General features: G+C 31.3%; 1 protein-coding gene across 4 annotated transcripts in view; it reads right to left on the bottom strand.

Moving 5' to 3' along the window:
• Nucleotides 1-456: 456 nt before the first annotated feature.
• LOC113393611 (synaptotagmin-10-like) overlaps nucleotides 457-20,204 on the bottom strand; it is a 115,685-nt gene continuing 95,937 nt past the window's right edge. For 2 of the 4 annotated variants that reach the window (XM_064218529.1, XM_064218530.1), the window contains exons 6-11: nucleotides 19,175-19,329; nucleotides 16,461-16,629; nucleotides 9,426-9,546; nucleotides 6,373-6,544; nucleotides 2,131-2,326; nucleotides 457-1,001 (exon numbers count right to left, since the gene is read on the bottom strand). In XM_064218529.1, coding sequence (XP_064074599.1) covers nucleotides 981-1,001; nucleotides 2,131-2,326; nucleotides 6,373-6,544; nucleotides 9,426-9,546; nucleotides 16,461-16,629; nucleotides 19,175-19,329 — 834 coding nt within the window. In that variant the 3' untranslated portion in view covers nucleotides 457-980. Of the gene's footprint in view, nucleotides 1,002-2,125; nucleotides 2,327-6,372; nucleotides 6,545-9,425; nucleotides 9,547-16,460; nucleotides 16,630-19,174; nucleotides 19,330-20,204 lie in introns of all 4 variants that reach the window. The other 2 variants (XM_026630591.2, XM_064218531.1) reach the window with 2 other exon arrangements.

Genomic DNA, 20,204 nt, shown 5'->3' with positions numbered 1-20,204 from the left:
TCCGTCATTATAAGTACGAATGTATCAGAAATTAAAAGATATTCTAATACTACATAAACACATCCTACAATAAGCAGATATAATATATTTTATATATAATACTTAAATTAAATTCTTGAGTATTGATAAAAGATATTTTTAAATATCATATTTAATTTACACGATTTAAAGCTTCATTTTTTCTTATATAGTTATGAACCATAATATAATAAATGCTATTATTTTTGATTTAATTTAATAAATATATATATATTATATATATTTCATTCCGTTCAAATGTTCATCTACTTATTGTCAGACACTAAAAGAATATTATGTAACATTCGATAATATTTATTTTATTTAACAAAACTATTATAAAAAAAAATCGATTGAATTATAATTAATTCGTTCGAATCAACATCGATACAATTGATATGAGAATATATGAATGCGTGTAATATATTACTTTATACTTTTATTAATTAAAAGACAACATCTTTACAACATTTATTTTAAGTAATATCTTATATTTAAATATGTACATGATAAGATCAAGTCTTGAATTTGAAATGTGCGTTTAGATAAACAGTTATATTAAGTTAAAATATTGTAGAAAGTATATAAATATATCGTAAAAAAATGTTCAATAGCATGATCGAGGACAGGTTTTTTAGTAATGGGGATGAATTTCAATTCTAAGTAGAATACATTCACTATGTAACCTTACTAAATTATACGGGTATATATCATTGAAATTAGTTTAAACAATCAAAGTCTAAGGATTAATTTTGTCACTACTTTAACAGATATCTATTTCGATAAATCTCTACTATGTTTTTATCACTTATACATTTATATTCTCTACAGTAAATGGACATACAACCATTAATCGTCTAAACATAATTACCTACTTATAAAGCTTTGGCATCTCGAGAAAACCGCACGGGTTTTCTTCACCTCCTTTACAGAAAACACGGTCGTTTTGAGTTGATCTCTCATCATTCGATAAGTCTCTTCATCTGTGAAAGGATTGAAATTGATTACATTTTTATAAGACGAAATGTTAGGATGCTGGTAACTTGAGTTGTAATCAAATATTAAAAGTGGAATACTTTTACGCGATCCCTTCTTAGTTTTATGTATATATCTTTACAGACTGGCGTTAAGGCCTTTTTATAATACCTTTAAATATTTTGCATATTAATCTTCTATGCATTTTTGGAGTACGGAGAGTATCAAATTAAACGGCTAAAAATGTCAGTTTAATGGCTTACATACGGAGCAGCTGGTCACTTTTAACACTACCCTATTTCAAGTCTTGTTCCAAATATGGATTGGTGTGAATTACACAAAAGAATTTGCGTACGGCAAAGCTCCGTTTTATTTATCATAAAATATATATTTTTATATACTTGTATGACTGCAATAATATTAAGCTCCTATCTTAATAGCTAATAAGGGTTTGTGTTTTTATTACGATATTGTAAAAAACACAAGAGATGCTTACGCTAAGGAAGAATACTAATGGATACCTGTAATCTCATAACGTAAAGAAGTCCTTTGTCGGTCTTCTTACTATTTATTTATTTATTTATTTAATATTTGGGAAACAAACAGATATAAAATATAATCTGATAACATAATACAATTTAAATATCACATTATCCAGCGAAGTTTCCACCGATTGATAAAACATAAAATGCACTCAAATATTTTAACACAATAAGAGAAAAATTATTGGACAATATTAAAAGTATAGAATTAAGTTAATTTAAGATTGTTACAAATATTATCTTTAAATTTAATCAAAGATAAATGAAATATATCAATGTTCCCAAAATGCTTATTATATTCGCGACAAGCTCTGATTAGAAAGCAGTTAGCATTATGTGATGAATGACAAGTGGGAGTATAAAAACATAACGGTTGACGAGCGTTGGATCGTGGGCAGTTCAGAGACAACTTACTAAGTAGAAAAGGGGAGTCAACAATATTATTAATAATTTTATATAAGAAAACTATATAACTTAAAAATCATAGCAAACATAATAAAATGTAATGAACAAAAAATCTGTGATTCAATCAAAGATACAATCCTTATTTCTCAGTATCTCAGTACTCTTATCAGGCAGGTAAAACTTACCTTACACTTAAGCAATTCAGTGGTGAATTATGTTGATTGTTGGCAGGTAGGTTTACGTTCGTCGGGGGGCTCTTGTTGAGAGGGTACCACTGGGCGACGGGTTTCCGAGCGTTGTCCAGCATCTCCAGCCAGTGGTCGCGTCCGATACCGATAAGGGATGAGCCGATTGCTGTACAGCCGATCAGCTCATTTGGACCAATCCTGTTGTAATAAATATATATTACATTTTAAGCTATATTTTGATTAAATCGAACATTTGAATAGAAATATTAGCAAATTGATTCGATCTCGTTACCTGCTCCACCAACTCAGCCGGTGATTTTATTAAGTAAAGAAATTAAATCTTCGATAATAATATTGATAACATCATTTACAAATGATTGCCTACTGTAATAATTTTTATTAGTTAATTCGCCGATGCTAGATGCTTCGTAAGGCATGGTCGCGTGTGCTTTTGGAATGAAATTACTTTACACGGCTCACAGTAGCGTGAACTGGCAAAATCGTCATGTAAGGAAAATGCGTTATGCCCCCTCCAGGTGACCTTTCCTTGTCTTTCCATTCTCTCTGTCTCTTTCTATGACTCTCAGTCTTTTTATTTTTGTATAATAACTATTTGTTATACTTATTAAAATCTTGTAAGGAGCTTTCATAGAAGTTATGTTCACCTGGTACTTGTTTTGTTTTGTTTTAGCTAGGTGACCTAGTACGGTGTATTTTTACTACAATTGTTTTAAATGCAAACTCGGTCTCTATACTCCTTTAAAAATTTAGTTGCGTGTGAAAGCGCCGTTAAAGTTGGATTAGCCGTTTTGTATACTAACCTGAATATAAAACGAATACATATTCGCATACAATATTTAAAATCACTTTGTGCTTTTTTTTTTAAATATATTTCTTAGTTATTTATATCTTATTAGATTTAACAGAATAACATTGTTGTTCATATTTATATAAAATAACATTTTATCACAAAAAAATTATAATTTCCTTAATTTCTACAATAATTTAACAGCTATATTTTTATTATAGTCTTTTTTAAACAAAGAATATATATATATATTTTTTTTTATTAGAATTTCCTTTAGTCTAGTTCAACTCCGTAAAGATTTTAATAACTGCTAATATTCTTTTTCTTTGCGTTCGTAAAACTTTATTATTATTTCTCTAATAACAAACAAAGAGTATATCTTTATACTTATATATAAAATTATAATATTTTATAGAAATATATTCTATCCGTATACAGTTCAATAAATAAAACGTTAAAGTTCAGTAAAATTATATTTATCAATAATTTAATACACATCTTCAAATTCCTTCCCAAAGAGTATTGTAGGCTTTTTTCCCAGTAACAGTATTCTCGTTATCTTTAACTTATAAGTTTATCATATACAAGATTTAATATATCACTCTGATCCCTTTGTTAGAAAAAGTAAGAAATATACGAAAATTTACTTGAACCTGCTGACTTAATACTTGAACGAGTCCATATATCAAAGACATATACTGGGTCAGTAAGCGAAAAATCGAATTATTATCAACTGAAAGTCGATAAAGGCAGTTTACTCACAACCGCAAATTAAAGTACATACATCTATATATCGAAGAGGTTAGGCTACAACTCATTATCAGACATGATGATGTCCGAAATGTAAGTCTATTCGTTCACGTTCCTAATATATTATTTTATAAATAAAGAATTTCATTTGTGCTCAATTCTAATCATATGGTTTATCTTATTAATTATTATTTATTATATAATAGTTTAAAAAATGTATTGTATTTCTTATTTTTAATTATTATGCTTATGTTTAATTCATATTTTCAATAATTACATTGTGTGACATGATAATGCATGGTGAGACTACCTGTAAGTAGTAGAACTTTTGCCTTGATAATTTTGAAATGTAATTTTTTATTTTGAATGTGATATTGTATCTACTGTTGGTTGTTCTAATGAAAATAAAATAAAATATTTCATCACCTATGACACCTCGGCTGTTACGTTTTCTCTACGTCATACTGACGTTGCCAGCATTCATGATAAAAATTAATAAATCCTAATTAAACTTTTTGATGCTTCGACATATATATGGAGCAAAATCGGTTTTATAAAGCATAGATCGTTTAATCTGTTGAAGAAATATTGATTGCTTTCCTGGATCTGGGTCGAGTAACAATAAACCTAACGACTCAGTTTCAGGATAAATGTAGCATCTGCAATTTAAGGCTTATCCCTCAGATTACATTGTTCAATAGACAGCTGTAATCTTCAAGCATTAAAGTCAATTTGTAACTATTTTACGAATAAACATAAGACTTTTTTTATTACTATAATTTCTTACTTCACAGAAGATTGAGTACGTGCCCTTTAATGTGTCTTGTCTTAATTAAATACGGATATATTTTTTAAGGCTCCGTTATCCGATCATATAGATCGGTGCTGTAGGAAATATTATCCATTTTTACATAACCATTGCGCCGCCAACTTTAGCTACTTAGATATTGTCCCTTGTGTAACTCACTGTTTAAACCGGAACAAAAAATACTAAGCATTGCTGTTATGCGGTAGAAAATCTGATGAGTGTTACCCACCCAGACAGGCTTCCACAAAACCACCAAGTTATATGTATAAGTCTGCTATTAACGCTATAATTATAAGGTTTATACCTAAAACATAAAATAATCCATACTAATATTATAAATGCGAAAGTAACTCTGTCTGTCTGTCTGTCTCGTTTTCACGCCAAAACTACTGGACCGATTTAAATGAAATTTGGTACACAAATAGTCTAGAGCCTGAGAAAGGAGAGGAGAGGAAAGGACATAGGCTACTTTTTATTTGGAAAAAGTGCTGCAAAATGGTTGAAAAGGGGGATGAAAGGTTGTAAGTTGTTGAAAGTATCATTTTTAGAACTAGAAGCATAAAACTTATACTTTAGGCTGTACACTTATAAACTAACATATCATGCCACCCACTAAGGAGCGAATTTTGGAATTTTGGAAATTAAACGTTTGTATGGAATTTATTACCTAGTATTTTTTAAGTTCAAAACATGAAACTTTATTTTTGGTATACTGATAAAAGGATTAGATACTTATTGAAGCGTTTTTGCATATTTTACCCCTACAGGGGTGAAATAAGGGTTGAAAATTTTTATGGGTGTCAGTCATTTATAAGTTAAAAACATGAAGTTTTAATTTTGGGATACTGATTAAAAATTAGTAAATACGTATTTAACTGTTTTTTGATATTCTACCCCTACGGGGGTGAAAGAAGGGTTGAAAGTTTTTATGGAAGTCGTCATTTTTTTAGCTAAAAATATGAAACTTTTTTTTGGGATACTGATTAAAAATAATTAAATACGTATTTAAGTGTTTCTAGATATTCTACCTCTAAGGGGATCAATAGGGGTTGACATTTCTTTTATAGGTTAGTCTGGAAGTCCGTCATTTTTTAAGTTAGAATCATGAAATTTTATTTTTGTGTTACTGATTAAAATGTGTAGATACATGTTTGAGCGTTTTGCAAATTCTACCTATAAGGGGTTTAATAAGGGTTGACATTTTTTTATTACGGTTAGTCTGAAAGTCCGTCATTTTTGAAGTTAGAAGCATGAAATTTTATTTTTGTACCACTGATTAAAAATGAGTTGATACGTATTTAAGCATTTTTGGATATTTTACGCCTAAGGAGAGAAATTGGGCAGACATTTCATATACGGGATAGTCTGGAAGTCCGTCATTTTTGAAGTTAGAAGCATGAAATTTTGTTTTTGTCCCACTGATTAAAAATGAGTAGAGACGCATTTAAGCGTTTCTTGATATCTTATGCCTAAAGGGGAAAATAGGTGTTGACATTTCGTATACAGGTTAGTCTGGAAGTCCGTCATTTTGAAGTTAGAAGCTCGAAATTGTATTTTTGGGCTACCGATTAAAAATAAGTTGATTAGCATTTAAGCGTTACTGGATATTCTACCCTAAGAGCTGAAATACACACACACACATGTGGTATACAAAGAGGTCTTTAATTCTTTATTAGAGTACATTAACGTAATGTTTTAAGTTCATTTTCGTAAATATATTCATATTCTACGCGAGTAAAGCCGCGGGTAACAGCTAGTATATAATAAGATAAAAAAATAAAATTAAAAATATAACTTCATGTTCAAGGACAACACGCAAAAAGCAATTAGAACTTCCTATATAAATAAAAACGCTTGGATTTGATTGCCTTCACTTACAGATCATAATCGATGACTTTCACGAGTAGTGTGACGTCATATACGTTCTCAGCTGGCAGATCAAAGACCAGAGCCTCGTTATATACTGGACTTAGCGTGTTCTTCTTAACTGTTGTTTTCTTCTTCTTTATCCTCTTGCCTTGGCAGATGAGACAGATTTTCACGTATGGATCTGAAACAATTATTTATTTTATTAAAATGCCTTTGAAGAGACGAAAGTGCAACAGGACCAGCACTTTTAATTTAGTGAAAGTATTGTATATAAATGACTGCAAAATTGTAAAGGCAAACTACATTGATTTTTATGTTCATTTATTATGTAAAACGTTTTATATAATATATAAATAGTATAAAAGAGCCGAGATGGCCCAGTGGTTAGAACGCGTGCATCTTAACCGATGATTTCGGGTTCAAACCCAGGCAGGCACCACTGAATTTTCATTTGCTTAATTTGTGTTTATAATTCATCTCGTGCTCGGCGGTGAAGGAAAACATCGTGAGGAAACCTGCATGTGTCTAATTTCAACGAAATTCTGCCACATGTGTATTCCACCAACCCGCATTGGAGCAGCGTGGTGGAATATGCTCCATACCTTCTCCTCAACGGGAGAGGAGGCCTTAGCCCAGCAGTGGGAAATTTACAGGCTGATTATTATAAAACAAATTTCCTTTCTATTTCAGTTTATCTCCGCTTTTTTCTTCTTAGTTCCTCAACAGGTTTTGATAGGGTTTTTACCAATAGAAAGAGCGATATACGGAAGGTTTGTAAATATTATGTACAAAATGGAAGTGGCGGCAGAATGAGCTGAAGCGAAACTAACAGCCAAATATCTCAATGTTGGGCTAAGGTCTCATGCCCCTTTTGAGGGGAAGTAAGGCTACTTCACCACACTGTTCCAATGCGGTTTCGGTTTGTTGGAGACACATGTGACAGAATTGCATTGGAATGAGACATGGAGGTTTCCTCGCTGTTTTCCTTCACCAACGAGCACGAGATGAATTAGAAACATAAATTTAGCACATGAAAATTCATCGATGCTTTCCTGGGTTTGAAATCGCAATCATCGGTTAAGATGCACGCGTTCTAAACATGTCGGCTAGCTGAAGCGCGCTAGCAACAAAAAGGTTCGTCTCTACTTCCAAATAACATAATTCTGACGTTTGAAGATGAAACACTTGGATCTTGGATTTAATAAAGACCAACTATTATTATCATAAAGTGTAAATTCAAAAATTTATAACACACAATACAATACCAATATTGCCTCAACTGGTGTATGTCCAGTGGCCCATTCGGCTGAAATCGGAATTGCGATTTAACGCGAAACCGCTGCTAGCATTCTTGCCAACATATCACACGGTTATAATATATTAGGTATTTTTAATTTTAGTCCGTATATTATTTATTTAAGTCCTTTGAAATGTTAATATTTGTATATGTAAGTATATTTAAGTTGAATAAGGGTTAATGTTAATAATTATGGTTTGGGGCATCAAAATCGACAATAAAAAAATAGTTGAAATAAAATAAATCGTCGTATATAAATAATTATTAGTCACAACGACTATAAAGCACGAAATATAAAGCACGATCCCTCATCAGGCACATTCGCCTGTATTAATAATAATAAATAAATATAAATATTCGACAACATCACATACATTACTCTGAACCCAATGTAAGTAGCTAAAGCAATTGTGTTATGGAAAATCAGAAGTAACGACGGTACCACAAACACCCAGACCCAAGACAACATAGAAAACTAATGAACTTTTTCTACATCGACTCGACCTTGAATCGAACCCGGGACCTCGGAGTAGCGTACCCATGAAAACCGGTGTACACACTACTCGACCACGGAGGTGTATTGTAACAGTTCAGATTCGAACATTATATAAGAAAGTGAAAAGAGCTGAGCATTATGTTGCAGTGCAACCTGTAATGACACAATTTTATAATTTACTTCATAAAGAGCAGAATCGACAGCTTATCCACAAAGGACTCAACTGCAGGCGAAAGCTCAAAATCTTAGACTATAATTCCAGATTAATGAACTTCCCTAACAATAAAAATAAATCCTTATTGTATTCAGAAATGGAACCTTTTTAATACCTAACTCAATTAATCAAAGTAATGTTTCATCCTCGAGATATTCATTATACCAGACATTGCCACTAAATGCATGATTCTCTGAAATGGAATTTCATTTCCAAAGTACACCCTTTATTTTCAAAGAAAACATCGAACATAATCAAGTTCTCGGTGCAGTATCTCTGCTTTGTTTTCTCTAACAATTTGCTCTTTAAATGGGTCAGGAGTACACAAATTGAGAGTTGGAAAGAATCCTTTATCGAAATGACTCCAGTTTTATCATGGAATAAGATAAATAAGATTTACGGCGCTCACCTGTTAAACTCCTGGTCATCATGGTTTTATCCGACATTTTCGTTAATTATAGTCATATTTCAGTTAGTTTACCTTATTTTGCCTCATAAGTCACTCTGTCCTTTGGTAAAAACCGTATGAAAATCCGTTTCGTAGTTTTTCAGCAATCAGACAAATAGACAAACGCAGTAAGATTTTAATAATAAGGTTTTAAAAATATAAGCTGGTAAAGTGGATGGACACAAAAAATATATAAAAAATCATTATCCCATTAACCGATATATACTTTCACAAAAACAGAAATTTAAACAACGTTCGCTACTTAAACTATTAGGACTGAACTAAACATTTTCCCTACTAGTTGTCCGCTTTTCGTATTTTTCCGTAAGCCAAATGGCAATAGTTTTTAATCTCACATCCCTGAAATGTTCCCAAAGTTTAAACCAAATTATGTAGAAACGTGTTTGCTGATCAAAATATACTATGATAAAATTGGTAGAATGGTCTATGATAAATTGTACATGTTTTTAAACGTTAAAAGTTATAGGACCACTAATTTTTACTTTTGTACAGTACACATTTGATAGTGTCTAAATTAAAAAACGAAAAATCCGCTGAATATTTAAACATGGAAGCGTTTTCCAATTTGAATATATTTTAAATATACCTGATGACCCGTTAATATCCATTGCTTTGAGGTTCCTGCCCTTGATCACCGTAACCGTCAGTCGTCCAGCAGTGGGCAGATAGCAGAGCGACAGCATCAATTCACCAAGGTCCTTCTTCTCCTAAGAACAAAAGAAGAATTCATTACCATTATAACAAAACTAAAATATTTTTGGTCAATTTATTAATTTCACAGTTGTCTGAATAACTTTAATATACGTGCACATGAAAGATTTCAATGGTTATATTCTTAAATGGCACATTAGTGGAGAGAGTAACTATTATTTTTTCATTAGCATCTATATTTAAAATCGATGGTAGCTTTACATTTAATATGAATCTTACATTAGATGACCTACTTGAACAGAGCATAAATAATTTTGATTTTACAATAAGTAATACTTATCTCGAAAGTAATAGTTCTAAAACCACTCAAGCGCCACTTGCTTTTCCAATTTATGTTTGAAATTCTAGAGAATACTAGGTATTCGTCCGTGAAGATAAGTTACATGCTTTATACAGGTTACGCAACTTTCTACTCTTAGTAAAATACTCTTACGTCAAATTGTGTTAAGCAATATAAATAATTAACTACTTAACTAAGTTTTTATTTTTGACTAATGCCATTTTAAATGATATTGACTTACAGTAAAAATGGAATATAAAATTTAAGAAATATTTCAATGTTCTTATATTATATTACCACGCAGAGAACCAGCAAAACTAGACTAAATTAACTACCAACGAACTCTTATATATTTATTCTACTAAGTAAGAGCTGAAGGCCTTTTGAAGTAAAAACAAACCAAACAAAACCAATAATTTCACTAAAATACCTAAAAAACGGCCGTTGTTTTTTATTACTTTTTACACTTAGATTGAAATCTTGAATCCTGAACCGAGAGAAAATATGATGCTTAATCATTCAGAATAATGGTTATTATTATATAACTGTCGTGAACACTTTAGTGAAATTTCGGAATCCTCACAGCCATTAATCACTGCTCAATATCTCTAACCTTGCAAACAGCGACCCTCACAGGCTACTTTCGGCACAAGAGCCCTCGGAATATCGTATGAATATTAAACCGGATGGTACAGTATATAAGGTTATAATATTATTATTAGGGGATTTAGGTAATAATGTAAAACAATTTAAAAATATTTGATTCAAGTCTATTCATATAAATAACTTTTTATTTCAGTTCGGTTTTAATGATTTATTTAAATTGTAGGCTTTACGCTGTAGTAAACAAATGTAAACTTTAAATAAACTCGCCTGGTACCCGATCGAAACCTGCCCACAATTATAGATCGTCGACAACATATATCCGCAAAATTCGTATAATCCATATATTTCAGTATTCAATCCATAAAATTGAATGACATGAAGTCTGAAGAAACTGTCATGTTTGACGTTTACGGGTGCGTTCAGTAAGTAAACAATATAAAGTCAATGGAAACTTTTCCACAATAAATTATTAATAAATGATAAACCGTATTTGTTTAGTTTTATTTAATTCACCCGAGCGAAGCCGGGTTTTCATCTAGTATTCATCATCTAACAAGAATAATAAAGTGCTTTTATAAATAAGTCGAAAATTCCATCCCAACATTAAATGACAATTTGGGTCGAAATAAAGCTCCATTTTACCCTTAGTATAAACAGTTTTAATAATGACAGTTATTAAAGTTATTAAAATATGACATTTATTTTTAGCAGGACGATATTGAAATTCACAACTTGGGCGTCGCACTACCGTGCATGGATTTGTAATATGTTTAATGTAATGCAATACTTGTATGTACAAAGTAAGATGCTACAAATGTAGACTTGATTTAGAGAATAATATCTCGTTGGACATAAGTTTATAAACATATTCCCTGAATGAATATTACTAAAAGACTATACTAATATCATTAATGCGAAACTGCTTGTCTGTCTTTTGCTTTTTTACGGGGAAACCTAGTTTGTTATGAAGCAAACTTGAACTCCCAGGGAGGACATCGGGTACCTTTTTTCATAACATCTGACGAGCGAAATAAAATTATGATCGTAAATATTTGCTTATATGATTTCTTTCCTGAGCCAAATGAACGAAAAACTTTAGAATGATTTATTTATTTAATAATATGAGTTCACAATGGTATTGTTGTAGTATCCTGAAGCTAGACATTAGTGTGGTCAGATAAATACCTCTTAGATAAACACAATGGTAGTCAGTAATATTAGTGACTTTAGTTGGAACAAATTAATAATAAAATAGTTGAATACATCAAAATACGGAAATAATTTTGAGTATACATAATTATTATATCTCATTTTATCTTTATAAACTTTTTTACGAAAAAAAATACACGAGACGGTCCTTTGACATAGAATTGCAATCCGTCACGAAACTCTTTTTTTTTTTTTGTCGAGTAAAGTCTGTATATATTTAAGCCGTTTTTTAGCTTTACCGTATATTTAATTAAATGGATTCTATTAGGTACCTATTTTTTTAAACTGCTTTTATATTTCTCAATTTTTGATTCGCTTAGAGACAGTGAATTTTTTTATTAGTATATAAGTATAACGTATTTAGATGTTTATCTACAAAAAAAAAATATGGAATCCGAACGAATTTTTGTTATTTGGACTTCACTTAACCAGATCTTATAGTAAGTACTGATGTAGTTTTAGATGAAACGCGAACTCTTGCTTTAAAGATACTCGGCTCTGTCTCTGAATTTCTGAAATTCTGTTTTGTACACACTTCCCAACAAAATAACCGGTAGCGTATATATTCATACTATTTTACGTCTATGTTCCAAGCTGTGAAATACGTTTCTGTTCCAAACTGTGGAATACGTCTCTGTTCCAAACTGTGCAATTTGGATTGAATATGAGAAGTTTCTATGGTTACGATACTAATCCGGTTTGTATAATAAGATTACATAGTTAATTTTAACTTGGTCTATTAAAAATTTAAAGCTAAGATTAATTTTAAAATTTAAGATTATATTAAAGATAAAAAAGCATGATTGTATTTATTTATTTCTAGGCAGGATATATGAATATTAAATTGTAATTTACTGACATACTATGTCATTAAAATGGTGGAAATGAGTATAATCAGCCTGTAAATTTCCCACTGCTGGGCTAAGGCCTCCTCTCCCGTTGAGGAGAAGGTATGGAGCATATTCCACCACGCTGCTCCAATGCGGGTTGGTGGGATACACATGTGGCAGAATTTCGTTGAAATTAGACACACGCAGGTTTCCTCACGATGTTTTCCTTCACCGCCGAGCACGAGATGAATTATAAACACAAATTAAGCACATGAAAACTCAGTGGTGCCTGCCTGGGTTTGAACCCGAAATCATCGGTTAAGATGCACGCGTTCTAACCACTGGGCCATCTCGGCTCTGGAAATGAGTAACTATTGAATTTCTTGCCGGATCTTCTCGGTAGAATCTACTTTGATAGCTTTACACTAAATTCAACACGTCTAGTTGAATAAAGAATATTTTGATTTTTGATTTTGAAGTATCGTCGAATGACGATGAAATATCCTCAGACTTCAGGACCTCATATTCAAGTACATGAACAGACCAGATAAGGGATTTAAAAAACATTGGAATGTTAAAAAAATAAAAATTTTCCCACACAAGCAAAATTTAAGGTAAAACCATTCGATACTATTTCGCTTGATATCAGCGGTTGCTACGTATGGATGAATATTTGAATACATATTATGATAATGTTTAAAGGAACGTGTAATATGTGTGCGATGAACCAGGATATAACCGTCTCTGGATGCATTTATGATTATAATTTTGTATTCAATATCGATACGAAAATATATTTGTATTCAATTTATAGATATGCAATATTATATTTTATAGAAGTTCAACCTGCGGCTTTACCCGCGTGAAATTTATAAAACACAAACTTCCTACCCCGCTTAATCTTAGGGGATGTCTGATGTTAGGAACTTACCAGCCAAACTTCAAGTTAGTAGGTATTATAGTTTCTGAGATTTTGTGATTAATCAGTGAGTGTTATTTCTTTTTTTTATAAATATATATATATATATATAATTAGATATAATTTAGATTTAACATTCTTAAACTATTACAGAATAATGGATTGTGAAACTCGAATTAAATACAAAGTATTAATTCCATATGTATATATGGGAAAACATAAATATGGGATGTCAATTGACATCGGTACGAAGTTTGAAATAATAGTCATATTTGCCAAAGTTCATTTAGATGTTAGAAATATTATAATCTTTAAGTGTTTCCTGACAAAGACTGTCATCAATATTTTTGAGTTTTCGACCAAAGCTATGAGAATTCTAATCTTTCGTCATGGTTGCTCACTCTAGTTTCATACTAAAACACTAAACATGTGTATTCAGGATACTGCCCACACTAGACTACTTATTATAAATTACAGAATAGTAGAATTAATTGATATAATTTATGATATATTAAAAATAAGTTTAAATAACATTTCTTTTTATAATACGTCAATGGATTGCCGAGATGGCCAAGTGATTAGAACGCGTGCATCTTAACCGATGATTTCGGCTTCAAACCCAGGCAGGCACAGGCGTCACTGATTTTTTATGTGCTTAATTTGTGTTTATAATTCATCTCGTGCTCGGCGGTGAAGGAAAACATCGTGAGGAAACCTGCATGTGTCTAATTTCAACGAAATTCTGCCACATGTGTATTCCACCAACCCGCATTGGAGCAGCGTGGTAGAATATGCTCCAAACCTTCTTCTCAAAGGGAGTGGGAGGCCTTTAGGAAATTTACAGGCAGCTAATGCTAAAAAAAAATGCAGTGGATTGGAAAATAGGCCTAGATGGTAAATGGCTACACATAAATATTTACGCTGTTAGAAATATTAACAATAATTTATATCGTCAATGTACTTTGGGAACTAAGAAGTTTGGACTTAACAATTTGGCGGTAGAGTATGTGATGATTGTCTCCTATAAATACTATTAATTAAGGATTCGATAAAGTTTTTATATGTTTTCGGTTTGTGCTAAACATGTTCCCCTGACTCTTAATTAAATCTTTAATGACAAGAAAGTTTACAAAAAAAAAAATATGTTATACAAGTTAGTTCCGAAGTTTCGACGAATAAAGGTACTTCAATTCTTTTTGTTTTATCCTTTCTCAAAGAAAATCTCGGTGGAAATTGGCAGAGAAAAAGTGATCCAAAGTTTGATACTTATAATAGAACTTGTTCGTAATTTCGTTGTCACTTTTAAAACGAGTGAAAGTATTAAAACGAGATATTTATTTATTCCCACCGGTCTTAAATATACTTGTCAATCTAAGTTTAATATTGTGCAAGCTAAAATTGGACATATATTATATGTGTTAGGCGTGAAAAGAGCTATTAAAATTACCTTAAAATTCAATATATGGTTATATTTGAAAATGATAATTTAAAAAGTGATTAAAATGAGTGTCTCATATAACAAGCTTATATAACTAAAAGGCATTTAAATTCTGATCCCAATGTAAGTAACACAAGTGATTTAGTTACTTACATTGGGATCAGAGTAATGTATGTGATGTTGTCCAAAATTTATTTATTTATAATAATATCTTCCACATGACCATATTATAAATATATGTTGCTTACTACCTCCTTAGGTATAGAAAAAAAAAAACTATAATCATTTAAATGAAATATTTTCAAAGCCCATCCAGATGGCTGGTCCGTTTATTCAGACTTGTTGTGACAGACAGACACGGAGTAGGTATATGTTAAAAGTAGTGTATCTGCTAAATGTAGGAACAAACCAACTAAAACTAGTTCAGTGCCAAAATGCATTATGTAGAAACACTACTTCAGTAGCACAATTCTTAACTTCGTTTAAACTAAACCGACTTCAAAAAACGGTTGATTTAAAAAAAATCTGATTATCCACATAATCCTTAAATAAAGAAATGCAAATAAATAAATACGGAGTAAAAAACATTCATTCACAAAAATAAATATATACCAACGACGTCTACACTAAATAATATACGCAACACGCACATGACAAAACAAAGAGTAAATCGTATGCCGTGGCAGCATATTTGCTGTATTGAGTTGTGTACGAGTTGCTCTTCGAGGCGAGCCAATAGATATATCACGTCAAAAATTAAACAATGTCCAATACCCGTACTTAATAATATGATACCTTGGCTCTATACTAAACCTAACGCAATATAACTATAAAATACATTATCGATCCAAGCAAAAGAAATCGTAATAATATATATGTATATATAGACAAATTGAGGAGATAGTCTAGTCTGTTTTCAATTTGGTAAAATATTAATTTATTTGTCAACACATGAATGGTTTTGATCTGGAAAGTTTTTCATAAATCATAGTTACTGACTACTCCCAAATAAATGAAGATAAGGTAAATATTATTTACATTTTTTTATATAAAGCAAGTTTGATTACTTGCAGTCTAGACTATATTCAATCATTGGTTGATTTGTTTAAAAGAAATAATTACTTTTAAAGAATACTATCAAAATATCGCTAAACTTTAATATGATGAATTTCTACTATTGTTGGCACACAATAACCAATAACATCAGAAAATAAAAGAGAAAAAAGTTCATTAAACTGTTTCACATTGAAGTTTTAAGACTTTGGTGTAATTCCTTTGTTCTTTAGGATGATTTTGCTAAATGTGGATTTACAGTAAAGACATTAGCAGAACCTTAATAAATATATTTTTAGTAACAGTTTGTATGTACATGCTCCATTGCTTAGTTAAAGCCTGCTCCCATTTTGAGGAGAAGGGCTGAAGTTTATTGCACCACGCTTCTCCATTGATGGTTGGTATACATGTGGCAGACTTTCCAATCTGTGCAATTTTCCACAGGATGTTTTTTTCGCCGGAAGCTCGAGGTGAATTTTAAAAACATTCAAATTCACAGATGTTACAAACTAAGATGAAAAATACTAAGATGGTAAACTATTATTGTTACAAATAATCAATTAAGTAATACTAACCTGGGGTGGAGCAAGAATATTCATCGTATATTCTATCTCTTGATGCAGATCAGCTGATTCGAGAAGACCCTTAAGCACGACGTGCCCGATAAGATCGTGACGACTGAAGCGATCGAAGTCGTAGACAGAGAACTGAAGATAACGCTGACGAAGTTCTTCATAAGGGACACTGGTGAAAACAAAAATAATTATTAATTAGTTATAACTAGTATTTGCTTTTCCGGTATTGTTATATTCACTTGTCATATATAACATAATATAATCAGATGTCCTTGTAAATATAAATAAGAAAAAGTGTAAAAACATAGAGGTAATGTGGATACAAGATTCTAGAAACAAACGCAAGAATCAAGATGGTAACGCTAGTGACCAAATTATGTAGGGGTTTAAAGATTATATAAGGGGAGAAAACGTTTGCTTTTTAACAAGTACTAGAGAACTGATGACAGCAAGCAAAAATAGGAGAAAAAATAATAGGAACCAGAGCATCCAGAAGCAACATGGTCATTTTACGATTAAGTCCGGCATCCAGTAGCATTTTATTGCACCAATGTGATTTTTAACATTATCAGGAGTAAGAAGGTCTTGCGACGACTAATGTGAAATTAAAAGAAGAAATTAAAACTATAATAATGTAAACATCGGTTGTATGTTTGCATATTATTAGGTATATGAATAAATTATTTTTCGGGTAAATACTTTTTTTGCACACCTACAATTAAAGGTTGGACAAAACCGGTTTCTAATTAGTTTCCCACTTCTTCGCCTGAGGGGAAAGTACCCTTCGTATACATATACTTTTCTGTACCTCTGACTACGTGTATACCAATTTTCTTGATGATCAGTTCAACAAATCAATCAAGTTCGAAATGGGCATACGATTGATTTGGGCAAATCAAAAGGTATGGAATCTTTCACGTTAACACAGTTGAAATTTTTGCTCAGCTGTCATATTCCACTATTGACAAGCTGAATCTGAATCTCATGAATAAGATCAGACGAGATAGATGTCTGTAATTTTAAGAAAATATGTCGTAAAATATTTACCAATCTTAATATAACTAAATTTTTAAATATAAAAAAAAAACACAAAACTATATTTACATTAATCTGTTCAAGTTTATAAGTTCATCTGTATTCTGGAACCGAGATAGCACCTTAGAGTCCTAAGAACACGGAACCTCAACAAATGATTGGGAGTTCACAGCCAGGAAAGTACTGAATTTTCATTATTCTAATTTGTGTTTGTCATCCAGTGCTCGGTGCTAAAAATCATATGTATCTATGTTAGTAGATTAAATTCCAAACTCTCTCAAAAGGGGAGGTCCTTGCCCAGCAATGGATTATTTATTATACTTTACTTCTATTTGTATTCTAGTGCTGGCTACTAGATGTTTCAATTTTGAATAAAAAGTTGATAATTAAAATACATGCATATTGATAGCAATAATTGCATAATTTTTTTTGAAGATTCGCCCTTATCGTAATCATCAAAAAGTGTAGAATCGCATTCCTTTTTCTGCTCCGTTACTTAGTGCATTTCTTGCAAAAGTTGATTGTTAAACTCCAACAGTCCTTAAGATTTTAATTGTAGATTACGCTCTAACTTTCTCGATTGTTCTAGAAAATAATTAAAGAGATATGTACGTCCTATGTTAATACACTTAAATCGTTAAATTTCTAATAATTGTGATTTTGATAATAGTAGGTACCATGGGGAGCCCGTGATTCTGAATTTACTTAAGCGTCGAAAGGATCTTATTATTTTTTATTTTATGAACGCTAATAAGATATTAAATAGATAGTATATAAAGTTTTCCCTTTCAGCAGTGGGAGATGCACCTAAAGCTTTTCAAAAATGTAAAAAAGCAAATAACTAGTAATAAAAGTAGGTGTCAGATATTGATAGTTTAATTGCTCCAACGAATCTCTAATAACAAAGGTATGAAGTATACAGAAAATGGACAAAAAAAAACAGATGCGACGACCGATAGAGTTGAGTTGAGTAGAGTTGTTGAGTCAACTCTAAAAATACAACCATTCAAAAGACTGACGGATTCGGAAGTGACTCAAGCTCGAAGCGAAATTTTGAAAATACCAAAAAAAATGCCATATTAAAATACTCGAGCACGTCAGATTTTTATACAGACGGTTCAGCTGTACCATTCGTGTTGGCCAAAAATCTGACGATATATTTTAGGAGGATTTTTTCATCATAATCATGACTTATATTTTTTTTATTAAAGCAATTATTGTTAATTAACTCGTTGACGTAATATATCTAAATTTATCAGGGGAATTCCCAAAATTACAAAATCCTAATAATAAATATGAAAGAACAGATGGAAAAACACAATAACATAAAACAAAAACATATTAATATTTGCTGAAATAACTTAGTTTGTGCTCGTAATAAAAACCGTATAAGACTGGATAATTTCAACGTAAAATCAACAAAAACGTTTAATATTGTTACAATGTACATTTTTCTCGGATTTTACATTAAAGAATAATTCTCGAAACGAATGAAATAAAGTCAATAATTGTTTTAAGTTGTGTGCATTATTAGAAATAATGAAATCTGTTTTTAGTGTGATGAGAATATTTCAAGGTCAAACTGAAATACTGAACTGAAACTGATGCAATAATGATTCTCTTTTGTTACGTCAACTGAACATACTTCTCTAATTTGTTTTTAAGTTATATTTTCTCACCTGAAGAGAAATGTTTCATTGAAGACTGGATTTAGATTCTTGCGATGGACCTTAGTTTGAAACTTCTTCTTGCGGTCTGGTAATAGAAACACCTTGATATAGGGGTCGCTACTGCCTAGTACGTCCTTGATGGGTAAGTCGCGCGCCTCGAATATCTGTCAAAAGAAAGATAAATTATAGGCGTAACCAATAGAAGCAGACAAGGTCATCTCAATACCTCAATAAACTATCCCGAAATATTGTACCCGTATTATCGATATTATTTTACGTAAGTAAACAAACTTTTTTTTTATTATTTTGCTTCTACGCCTACAATAATTATTTCATAGTGAGTCTGCATCTTTAGTCTCAAGCTTATAAGGATAAGTTGTGAAGAAAGCGAGAAATTTCCAGTATCTACTGGACATTTCTCCGGTGTGTTGTCCGGTTTGCACTGCACCCCGGATAATACGTAAGCCCGTTGATACTCCTGAACTCTTTCCCCTTTTATCGGATTTGCCGTCCCATCAGATTATGAGGCTGAGGGAATACAGTGCACTTGTGATTGCGTACACATTGCACTAAAATATGTTCTATACCTTCCTTGAGTTCGTCCGCCGTGGTAAAAAATTTACTTTTAGTAGTTATAGGCATAAATAGATTTGTCTATGTAAATATGATACAATCTTGTCAATAATTCTATTATATTCGTATATACTTTGTATAGCTGTATTTTGATTAAGAGTGATTAATAATTAAGCGTCCGAGAGTCGTCTGGAGCTTTAAAGATTCCGTTACCTCCAAGTTAAGCTATAAAAAATGTTTCTTTTAAATATATTTATTAACAAAAACAGTTAAATTAACAAAATACGGGAAAAGCAAACATTACTCTGTGAACTCTTTTGTGTACGTTCAATTTTTACTATGAAATTTTATGAATGGAGAATTTATGATACATAAAACGACAAAAACAATCATATACCTTTTGTTTCAATTGTTTGATGTCGATTCCGAGAATTGTTTTTAATATTGCGTTACAATAATTTATTGT

The sequence above is a fragment of the Vanessa tameamea genome, chromosome 22 (genome assembly GCF_037043105.1).
Source record: "Vanessa tameamea isolate UH-Manoa-2023 chromosome 22, ilVanTame1 primary haplotype, whole genome shotgun sequence".
NCBI lineage: Eukaryota > Metazoa > Arthropoda > Insecta > Lepidoptera > Nymphalidae > Vanessa > Vanessa tameamea.
This window is presented reverse-complemented; position numbering and strand designations above follow the sequence as displayed.